The sequence below is a fragment of the Peromyscus maniculatus genome, chromosome 14 (assembly GCF_049852395.1).
Source record: "Peromyscus maniculatus bairdii isolate BWxNUB_F1_BW_parent chromosome 14, HU_Pman_BW_mat_3.1, whole genome shotgun sequence".
In the NCBI taxonomy this organism is placed as follows: Eukaryota; Metazoa; Chordata; class Mammalia; order Rodentia; family Cricetidae; genus Peromyscus; species Peromyscus maniculatus.
In genome coordinates this window covers 77,377,213-77,388,851 of record NC_134865.1, presented here as the reverse complement: position 1 = coordinate 77,388,851, position 11,639 = coordinate 77,377,213, and the positions used below count along the sequence as shown (strand labels likewise).

Sequence of the window (11,639 nt, the reverse complement as noted above, 5' to 3'; positions counted from 1 at the left end):
TTGCGCCAGTTGCTCGAGTGCGCGCGGGGAGTCTAGGTCTCGGGAACGCGCCAGGAGCGTCTCGGAGGCGGGAGCGCGCCTCGTAGATGACAACAAATTTGTCGCGCAGTGGCGGAGTCCGCCTCGCCGCCGTCGTCGGCCCTCTGGCTCTCGTGCGTACTCTCTCCGGACCGACAGAGCTCTTCGGAAGCCTCCGGCCTGGGGCGCCAGGTTTCGCTCAGCTACCCGTTCCCGCCGGGCCTAGTGTGAACGACGCGACGCGGGCCATGGGGTCGCCTTGAGGGACGGCGGCACTGAACCGTCATGCTGCGGCCACCGCGAACCTAGACGTCACCGCAGCCTGGGGACGCCGGCCGGACCCCGAGGTGCTGTCGCTGCCTGGACCCCAGGTCCGATCCCGGAGTAGCCGCAGCGCGCAGCCCCGGCCCTCCCAGCCGCCAGCCTCACCAACATGCCTTGGCCATTTTCAGAGTCTATCAAGAAGAGGGCCTGTCGGTACCTCCTGCAGAGGTACCTGGGCCACTTCTTGCAGGAGAAGCTGAGCCTGGAGCAGCTGAGTCTGGACTTGTACCAGGGCACCGGGTCGCTCGCCCAGGTCCCCTTGGACAAATGGGTAAGCTGTCGTCAGCCAGCAGGGCTAGGGACTCGCTTTCCTTAGGGCAAAACCTGAGCGATTGTCATCCAGCATCGGTGACGATCGGTCCCTCCTTGGGAATTGTTTGGGTTCTAGCATGGCCGAGCTCAGGGAAGTGTGTAAAGTGTAGCAAGTTTGCGCCCCTATATCACGTGCTCTGACTTAAACGATATAATGGAGGCACACACCATGCGAACAATTGAGTCATTGGTTGGTGGTCTATGAAGCAGGCCCAGGGAAGGAGGTGACCAGCCCTGCCTCTTGTGAGGGTCTGCGGGGGTTCAGGGCAAACAAACCCTATCTTATTGGATGACATTCGGAAAGATTAACGATGAAGAGGAGGTGTCAGAAATCCCCAGTTGTTTATTTTGGTTTGGTTTGCCTGATTGTCTTCATACAGCGTTGGGCATCTGGAGGAAAGTTAGGTGAAGGCCCCTTCTGCCGGTTGGCCTGCTTTGCTTGATTACATGTTTACAAGCCAGTTCGTTTTCCCAGCTTGTGAATGGTTGCGTGGCCCCAGGAGTGCTGTTTAGATTTGCCTTTTTGCTTCACGTGACAAAAAGACAGGTCGTAAACGCAAATGTTGCAAAAGCTCCGAAGCTGCAACCTCAGCCGTTTTTTAAAGAGCCAGTTTTCTCCTAGAGGCTGTGAGTTGACTCACTGTTTTCTGTGCTTCGTGTGTATTTCAGTTTACCAAATACAGTAGTATTCGTGTAAGTGGGCTAAAGAGCCTAGTATTTTACTTAAAGGCCTTGGGTTTGTAGTGGCTTCTCTTTGCCATCGAGAAGCTTAAATTATGGAAACTCCTTTGCAGTTTGTGCTAAGGGGTATGAATATAACATAATTATCTTGAAACTAGGCGACTTAAATCAAGGAGAGTACACATGATTGTTTAAAGAACTCTAGTTTGAATAACAGAAAGACTTTGTCCTGTATCACAGTAGTCCCAGGCTGTCACAGTCAGTTGAAAGATGATGGGCATAGTAATTAACCCAAGTTCATTAATCATAAAAGGCCCGTACACCCCATGTATGCCAGGTACTGTATACAGGCTGTCAGGCTACTGTACAGCTGCCATTCTTTCATATCAGCAAATGGGAAACTTTTTTTTTTTTTTTGAGACAGGTTTATTATGTAGCTCTAGCTGCCCTGGCACTAGAGCTACATAATAAACTGCCTTGGCTATGTAGCCCAGAATTCATGTCAATGTCCTTGCCTTAGTCTCCTTGGTACAGTTTTGAATGGGCTATCTTTTTCTTTTAAGCGACCAAACCATCTTATTCAGAGGCTTGAAGATGAGCAGGGCCTGCAGAGGTCAATATATTCTGACATTCTTGGGGTAGATTTCCTTGGTCTCTGTCATTGCTGAAAACTGACTAGGGAGTCATGAGGGAGGGTTGGATGTTTCTGAATGTCTTGTAGGAGTGACTTGGTGTGCATTGCAGTACTCTTTCAAGATGATACTAAACTTAGCAGGTGGACATTATTATATCTGCTTTATAAATGGCACTTAATACCTTGCCTGTGTCACAGCTACAAGTGTTACAACAAGAATTCAGATCTGACTCTTAAGCCCATGCTTTCTTCTTGTGGATTCAACTATACAAAGTGCAGGTTCCAAATTCAGTTACTTTGTGTACATGGTTTTAATGACTTTCAGGACTGAAAAAGAAGATATCTTCAGAGATCCATACATACTAATGGAAGACTTATGGATGACGTTACTAACATTTCATTTCTTTAAAAAAAAGATTTTTTTCTGTGTGTGTGTGTGTGTGTGTGTGTGTGTGTGTGTGTGTGTCCCATGTGTATGCGGGTACTTATGGAAGCCAGAAGGAGAATCAGATCTCCTATAGCTGGAGTTACAGGTAGGTTGTGAGCTTCCTGTTGTGGGTTGTTGGGAACCGATCTCAGATCCTCTGCAAGAATGGCAAATGCTCTTAACTGCTGAGCGTCTCCTCAGGCCAGCATTTCAGTCCTTTACTTTCAGTTATACGGAGGAACTGGCTGGACTTGGCAGTGATGTATCAGGTTTTTTTGTTTTTTTGTTTGTTTGTTTTTGTTTTTGTTTTTCAAGACAGGGTTTCTCTGTGTAGCTTTGCACCTTTCCTGGAACTCACTCTGTAGTCCAGGCTGGACTTGAACTCAGAGATCCACTTGCCTCTGCCTCCCGAGTGCTGGGATTAAAGGCCCGGCTCAGTTATTCTTAATAATGGATTGGAAGTGGTGGTGTGCTTTTTGTGTGCAATGTGAAACTACATCTAAACCCATTTCTTTCCAGTTATTTGTCCAGAATGGTTTTAGACAGGTTGGGGCAGTCTTTCCCTATTTCAGATCTTTTATAAACCTCTATAGTTAATGACTTTAAAGACTAGACTTTTTGTTGCTTTTGGTTTTGTTCTTTTGAGACAGGATCTTACTAGGTAGCCTAGCCCAGCATTGAGCTCAAAATCCTCCTCATTCTGCTTCTGGAGTTCTGGTGTCTATGTTTTCAATAGAAATGGTTTTAAATCAAGGACTAGTGGAAATCTTTCGAAATACTTTTTAATGATAGTGCAAATATCCTTTAAAAAACAGTTTTATCTTACTCATTTTAGAAGTATTATCCTTACTTAGAAAAGTCAGATCGAGTATGTTGTGTGTTTTTGGAAACTGTCTGCAGGGTAGCATATATTCCTAGCCATTTGACAGCACATGGGTGGTTGGCATAGTTAGAACTTTTACTTTGCATAGGCAGAAGGTGCTTACCTCAGAAATACCTGGCAATAAGGAAGCCAGGAAGCTAGAGACTTCACTTTGGAGATCATGGACTCATGAAGAGCTTGAAGTGGAGGGGAGATAGAGAGTAAGAGTTTGGAACTGTGCCACAGCTGGAATGGCTGCCTTGCAGTTTTAGGAACTCCTGCTTCCTAGAAGTGGGCAAAAAAGGAAAGGGAGAGGTTCTGTCTGGGGAATGAGGGGACTCACTCCTTTCCAACTGCCAAAGACTAGGAATTTATTCTAATTATCTAATTACATAATGAGGGAACTTAAAGAAGTTTGTTTCCATTTAATCAGTGTACACACACACACACACACACACACACACACACACACACACACACACACGAACATGCCACAGCATGCCTGTGGAGTCTAGAGGTCATCTTGTAGGAATTGATTCTCTCCTTCCACCGTGTATGCTCTGGGGCTCCAACTCAGGTTGCAGTGGTTGGTGGCAGGTGCCTTTACTCACTGAACCATCTCTACTGTGTCTGTTGTAATTTTTTAAATGAAGGCTTTTTATAGCTTTAATATAGTTATGGAGTGGTTAGTATGTGACACTCTCAAGGGCTGGATGATGGGATAGTGAAGTAAACAGTGATCTTTTTTTTACTTTTGTATTTTTGAAACAGGGGGTTTCTCTGTGTAACAGCCCTGGCTGTCCTGAAACTCACTTTGTAGACCAGGCTGGCCTTGAATTCACAGAGATCACCTGCCTTTGCCTCTTGAGTGTTGGGATTAAAGGTGTGGTCCACCATGCCAGGCTTGATCCTTTTCTCATGAGAACTTAGTATGTTTAGGAAGGTAGACAGCAACGAATTATTATTACCCTAGAGCCTTTTAATTTCACTTTAATAATTTTTTATTACTTTGGTACTTATATTTTATAGGTGTATGTGTGCATGTAATAAAAATTGACTTCAGTTCAAGAAGCACTAATTTGCAATTATTTGCCAAATGCTACAGTAGAGACTAGAGTATGAAATTCTTTTTTTCTGACTGTATGCATGAAACTCACTGGTGAAAATCGAAAGCAGAATGGCTTTAAAAAGAAGAGAATCTCGGGCTGGAGAGATGGCTCAGAGATTAAGAACACTGACTGTTCTTCCAGAGGTCCTGAGTTCAATTCCCAGCACCCACATGGTGGCTCACAACCGTCTGTAATGAGATCTGGTGCCCTCTTCTGTGTACATAATAAATAAATAAATCTTTAAAAAAAAAAAAAAAAAAAAAAAAGAAGAGAATCTCTTCATAGTTAGTTCAAGTGGCTCCACTGTCAGCTCCAGAACCATTGAACCTCATAGGAACACTCCTGAGGACTAGCAAAGAGAATGTCATCTGAGTCAGTGTGACCAAGCAGCTTGAGAATTTTCTCATGCTGGTATAATAACTTCGAATTTTCACAGGAGCGAATTTCAGAGTTCCTTATCAATGTACAGGGGATTTTTGCCAAGTACAGAGAAGTTTGTTTAAGTGTAAGCTATTTACTTATCTCACACTTAGAGAAATTGTACTGTAGCTTAATGGGTCCAGTGTAAATTCTTGAACTATTGACTATCCAGAACTCCAGTTTTCTTTTGGTTATACCCTTCAGTACTGTAATACAGCTTCAAGCCACTATATTTAGGATGTTGATGTATCTACAGAACTGGAGTAGTAAATTTGGTGTATACAGAGAAGAGAGTCCCATCAAATCCAGTTTCTTAGATAGTTGACTGACATTGACAGATCCCTGAAGTGCAAAGGATAAGTCATTACTTTTGCACAATTGTGTGGCTATAAGTTTTCCTGCGTCCTGCCCGGCCCGAGGTCGGGACAAACTCTCTCACCTGCAGTCCTGTGGCCACTTATAAAATAATCACTCAGAAGCTTAGTATTAATTAGCAGTTGCATGGCCTATAGCAGGCCTCTTGCTAGCTAGCTCTTACATCTTAAATTAACCCATTTCTATTCATCTATGTTTTGCCACGTGTTCTGTAGCTTACCAGTCTGCTGGCGTGTTGTTCCTTGAGTAACAGGCTGGCATCTCTCCAGACTCCACTTTTCTCTTTCCTGTCTCTCATCTTGGATTTCCTGCCTGTCTCTAAGCTGCCTTGCCATAGGCCCAAACAGCTTATTTATTAACCAGTGGGAACAACATATACTCAGTGTACAGAAAGACACACCCCAGCACAATTGAAAATGTTTTGATGTATTTTAATTGTTCACATAAATGACAAAACTCATATGCTCGCTGGAAAAATTCAGGGAGAAAAGACATGAATTCTGAAGCATCATCCTTAAACCCAGTTTGTCTGAGGAACTATGGCACTCAGGCTTCAAATTTAAATTACTGTAATACTTAATACATAAACGAGCATTTCTGAATTTACGTTTTTTATTTTATATGGAGGACTTCATTAGGGTCAGGTATTCAAAAACCTTTTACAATGACTATCAAAAGACTTGAAGCCATTTTTAATATGGAAAATGTAAAACATAATAGCAGAATGACTTACTGGACAGTTACTAGAGGCAATGGATTGGTGGTGAGATAGAAAAGGTTATTTGCTTGCTGAAAAAGTAATTGTAGTTTTGGATTTTTGCAATTTGCTGTTTGATAATGGAGTAATGCACTCCCCCTCCTGCCCCTGAGACAGGGTTTCTCTGTGTAGTTTTGGTGCCTGTCCTGGAACTCGCTTTGTAGACCAGGCTGGCCTCGAACTCAACAGAGATCGGCCTGCCTCTGCCTCCCAAGTGCTGGGATTAAAGGCGTGCGCCACCACTGCCCGGCAGAGTAATACATTCTTCTTAAATGTGGTTATGTTCTACTCATTTCAGTGCTCCTTCTTTTTTTGTATATTTTTTTGAGACATGGTCTTTGTACCCTTGACAGGCCTGGAACTAAGTAGACCAGACTGGCCTTGAATTCACAGATATCCACCTGCTTCTGCCTCCTGAGTGCAGGGATAAAAGGCATGAGCTGCCACACCTGGCTCAGTGTATATTTTTTGCTTTAATTTCTTGTTAATGACTCCTGCTGCTTATTTTATTGTTTTATGCTATGTCGTTGGTGTTAGACAAAAAGCAAATTCTAGTGACTTTTTTTAATCTAAATTCAAAATGGGTTGTAAATCAGTGACAGCTCACAGTGTCTAGGCATCTGGCCTGGGAAACTCTAGTGAACACACTGCAGCAATGGTCCAAGGCATTGTACAAAATAGACAGAGCCTTGAAGATGAGGAGCTCAGTGGCTGTCTGTCTACAGGAGAAGGTACCAGTAACTCAATGTGAACCAGTCAGTGGCCATTTGGCATTTGGAGCAAATTGGAAAGGTGAAAAAGCCACTAAGTGGTGCCTCATGAACTGACCAAAACCTTTTAAGTTCCCCTTTTTGTACTGTCGTCCTCTTTTGTCCTGCACAACAGCACACCTTGTCTCCACTGGATTGTGACATGCCATGAAAAGTGGATTGTATGTGACAACCGGTGATGACACATCAGTGGCTGGATGGGGAAGATGCTCCATAGCACTTCCTAAAGCCAAACTTGCACCAAAAATGTGGTGGTCACTACTTGGTGTCTGGGTTCTGAGTCCTGGTGAAGCCCTGACATTTGAGGAGTGTGCCCAGCAAACCTATGAGACACACCCAAACCTGAAGTGCCTACAGCTGGCATTGGGAGAAAGCAGAAAGGACCCAGTTCTCCATGCCGACATCCGACTGCACATTATACAACCAGCGTTTTCAAAAGCTGAACACATTGGACTCCGGAGTTTGCCTTACCTGACCTCTCACAGCTGATGGCCACTTCTTCAAGCATTTCAGGAAACTCTTTGCTTGCACTACCAGCAGGGTGCAGATGCTGCTCTCCAAGAGTCCTTGAATCATGCAGCAGAGACTGAAAAAGTACTTACTTTTGTATGTATGTGTGTGCAGTTGGCTTGTGCATGTCATGTTATACATGTGGCAGTCAGGACAAGTCGGCTGTCCCACTGGAAGGGTACATGAGTGTGCTGTGGCATGCATGTGGAGGTCAGAGGACAGTTCAGGGTAGTGAGTTCTCTCCTTGGCCTTGGGATCAAACTCAAATGGTCAGGCTTTACTTACTGGCCTTGCAGTTCCTTTCCCACCAACCTGATAGAAGAGAAGGGGAGGAGGAGGAGGAGGAAGGAGAACGTTTCATGTATTGAGATTTGAGCGGCTGTATGGCAGTCAGAGACTTCAGGAGGTCGTGGGATTAGAGGATTGGCATTGATAACTATTGGGAGCTGTCAGTGTGAGTGGTGACTAAAGGAAGGACAGACAACTGTGCAGAGTGTGTGCAGTGTGGAGGGTGGGTAGAGAAACCAAGGCAGAGGATAACATTTACGTGAGCAGTATTTTAAGTGGGAATGGATTGGAAAGATGGTGACATGTCCCGGAAGCCATGGGAAGTTAGGATTGGAAAAAGTAGGGGAGTCCTAGGGGCTAGGGTGGGATGACGATTCACTAGTTGAGAACGGCGGTGGGGGGAGCTGGGAAAGAAGCTCACTTGGTAAAGTGCTCGACATGAAAGCGTGAGGACTGGAGTTTGGATATTTAGCAACTTGTAGGAAGCTGGGTACCATGACACCGTGTGGAGCTGGAGACAAGTGGATTCCTAGAGCTGCCTGCCCGGCTAGTCTAGCACAAGCACTGAGTTCTCAATCCAGTGGGAGACCTTGTCTCTAAAGGTGGCGAGTGACTGAGGAAGGCAGGAGGATGCCTGCCTTTGACCTCTGGCCTTACAGGGGCCCTCAGACACAATGGGCACATGCTTCTGTGTGTTCCCCAGGGAGAACACAGCGCAGGCACTTCACACACATATGTGCAAATACTCTCCACCAAATAATCATAATAAATAAGTGTAAATTTATTGGTTTAAAATTTTAATAAAAAAAATCCTTGCTACCTTTAATCCTGTCACTTGGGAGGCAGAGGCAGGCAGATCTCTTGAGTTTGAGGCCAGCCTGGTCTATAAAGAGAGTTCCAGGACATCCAGGGCTGTTACATGGAGGAACCCTGTCTTGAAAAACTTTTAAAAAAAAGAATCCTTGCTTATACATTCTTGGAAAGTCTTTAGGTTTCAGACAAACCTCCAGAGGAAAGCTTTTCTATTAGTCAGGAATCTCTAGAAGAACAGAAGTGATAAAATGAATCTATATGTGTGTATGTATGTGTGTATGTATGTATATATATATATATATATATACATATGTATATATGTATATATATATATATATATATATGTGATTTATTAGAGTTGCTTACAGCCTGTGGTCTAGCTAGTCCAACAATGGCTGTCTACCAATGGAAAGTTAGAAAATCCAGTGTTATTCGGTTCACAAGGCTGGATGTCTCAGCTAGTCTTCAGTATACACTGGGATCCTGAAAACTAGGCTCTATTAGTGCTCACAGTGAGAGTGAGGACTAGCAGGCAAGGAGGAAAAGCTTCCTCCTTCCATGTCCTTTGCATGTGCTGTCAGAAGAAGGTGTGTCTGTGGAAGCCAGAAAGGTGTTGGATCCCCTGGAACTGGAGTTCCAGATGGTTGTGAGCTGCCCTGTGGGTCCTTGAAACCAACCCTGGTCCTCTGGAACAGCAGCCAGTGCCTTTACTGCTGAACCTTTCTCCAGCCTGCTGTGGCTTTCTTAAGTCTCCAGGGCTCAGTACATTTGTGAGCATATTCACAACATTGAAACAGTTGACATTCTGTGTTTTTATTTGTGCGATTTCAGAACGGACTTGGTTTTTCTCTCTAGTGTCTCAATGAAATCCTGGAGTCAGCAGACGCACCTTTAGAAGTCACCGAAGGATTCATTCAGTCAATTTCCCTGTCGGTTCCATGGGGCTCCTTGCTGCAGGATAATTGTGCACTGGAAGTGAGAGGGCTAGAGATGGTCTTCCGTCCTAGACCTCGTGTAGGTAGGTGTGCTACACAGGCCTGTTCTGTTTGTTTCAGCCTTGACCCCAGGAAGGCTGGAAAGTCAACCCAACTGTAAAACATTGAGCATTGGATTTATGACTTTGAACTGGATTTGTGAAATTGTTCATTTGATAAAATCAGAAGGTTTAGCACTTTGTAAGATGTTTGTGAGTATACCTTTAGAGCGGTTCCCTCCTTATTCACACTCCAGAACACTAATATATAGATAATATGCCATTATTTCCAGTTATCTGAAGTGACTTCTATTTTAAAGATTAAAAATACTGTTTTTGTATTAAATATTAAATAAAAAATATTAAAGTTTTTGTAATTTTAAATTATGTATAAGTGAGGGAGGCGGTTGGGTATGTGTGCACATGAGTGTATGTGCCTGTGGAGGTCAGAAGCATCAGATCCCCCTGGAACTAGAGTTACAAGCAGTTGTGAGCTACCTGATGTGGGTGCTGGGAACCGAACTCAGGTCCTCTGTAAGAGTAATACAGGCTCTTAACTGCTGACCTCTCCAGCCTCCAGGACTGGATTGAAGGGACTTTCATCAGTGAAATCGGAAACAACTGGAGTGTTGAAGAATAATGACAGTAAGTGACCAGAACACTAAATTTAAACTTACCACATCTACAGGGTGATGGTGGTGCACGCCTTTAGTCCTAGCACTTGGGAGGTAGAGCCTGGTGGATCTCTGTGAGTTCGAGGCCAGCCTGGTTGACAGAGTGAATTCCAGGACAGCCAGGGCTATACAGTGAAACTCTGTCTCAAAAAACCAACCCCCCCCACCAAAAACAAACAAACAAACAAACAAAAAAAAAAACTACCACTAACCAACAAAAATACTTCACCACATCCATGTTGATAATAGTTCTGTAAGGTAGGCTTGGATAAGGGGATGTGCTTCTCAACTATAGAATGTAACCCAGAAAAATAGATAGAAATGATCAGTCTAGGTAAATGCTGTGTAGATATGTGTGTATATATAACCCAAGTATTTGCCTGGAAAACGAAAGTTTACATGATACTTCATAGAGCTATAGTGATCTATTTTGAAAATAGAAATGCTCTAAATATTTCATTTATTTATTAGTATTTATTTTACTTTGGGGCAGTCTCACTATGCAGCCCAGGCTGGCCCTGAGCCCATGATCTTCCTGCCTCAGCCTCCTGAGTGTTGGAATTGTAGCGGTATTTCATCATACCTGGAAGCAATCTGATATTTGTGTGTGTGTGCATGAATTTTAAAGCCAGAGAACATCCTCTGGTGTTGTTTTTAGATTCTGGGTACCTTATGTTTTGGAGACAGGGTCTGTTTGTTAGTCTGGACTTACGTAGGCTAGGCTGGCAAGCCAGAGAGTTCCAGGGGTCTGCATGTTTCTAGTCCTTCACACAAGGATCACCGTATTACATTTTTTTTTAATGCACAGACTTAGGTCCTCAAGCTTGCAAGGCAAGAACTTTGCTGACTGAACCTATCATCCCAGCTCCCTGATAATTTAATTTATAAGAACATTGTATCTAGCCAGGTACAGCAACACATACATACCTGTGATTCCAGCTGTGATGCAAATTTGAGGCTACTTGAGTACATAAGATTCTATCTTAAAACCCAAATGACAACAAAAATGATTTTATCATCATCATTATTGTTGTTATTATTATTAGGGTTTTTTAAAAGCAGGATCTCATTATGTAGGTTTGGCTGTTCTGGAACTCTCCTTAGTGTTGGGATTAAAGGCCTGTGCCACTAGTCCTGGCTCTAATTCCACCTTTTTTTTTTCCTTTTTCTTTTTTTTCTTTTTGGTTTTTTTGAGACAGGGTTTCTCTGTGTAACTTTGCACCTTTCCTGGAATTCACTCTGTAGCCCAGGCTGGCCTCGAACTTACAGAGATCCACCTGCCTCTGCCTCCCGAGTGCTGGGATTAAAGGTGTGAGCCACCACCGCCCGGCTCTGATTATATCTTTTAGCCATGGTGGGTAATACTCCCTTTGGAATATTTTCCCCTTTAAAACAGCCTATTAAAAGGGCCTTTAGTTCCATTTGGAAGGCAGTAATTGTAGTAATGTGTCAGTTTGCTCTGAGCTGTGTAAGGAGGTAGGATTTCCTCAGCAGGAGAAGTCTGGGAAGAGTTCTTAGGGTTCCTGTGTCCAGTCCTCTGGGGACACCCTTTTAGTCCACCTGAATTTGGACTGACTCTACAGCTGGTGTCATCTGCTGCTGCTGGATTTCCTGGTGATACCTCTGTATTCATCCTTGACAGTCATCTTTCATCTCTCCTAATATGTGGTAAACTGTCTTAAGTGCATAGCT

General features: G+C 43.8%; 1 protein-coding gene across 2 annotated transcripts in view; it reads left to right on the top strand.

Annotated features, from left to right (window-relative positions):
* The first annotated feature begins 11 nt into the window (after positions 1-11).
* Atg2b (autophagy related 2B) overlaps positions 12-11,639 on the top strand; it is a 67,849-nt gene continuing 56,221 nt past the window's right edge. For both annotated transcript variants that reach the window (XM_042261134.2, XM_042261133.2), the window contains exons 1-2: positions 12-613; positions 9,156-9,318. In XM_042261134.2, coding sequence (XP_042117068.2) covers positions 452-613; positions 9,156-9,318 — 325 coding nt within the window. In that variant the 5' untranslated portion in view covers positions 12-451. The remainder of the gene's footprint in view (positions 614-9,155; positions 9,319-11,639) is intronic.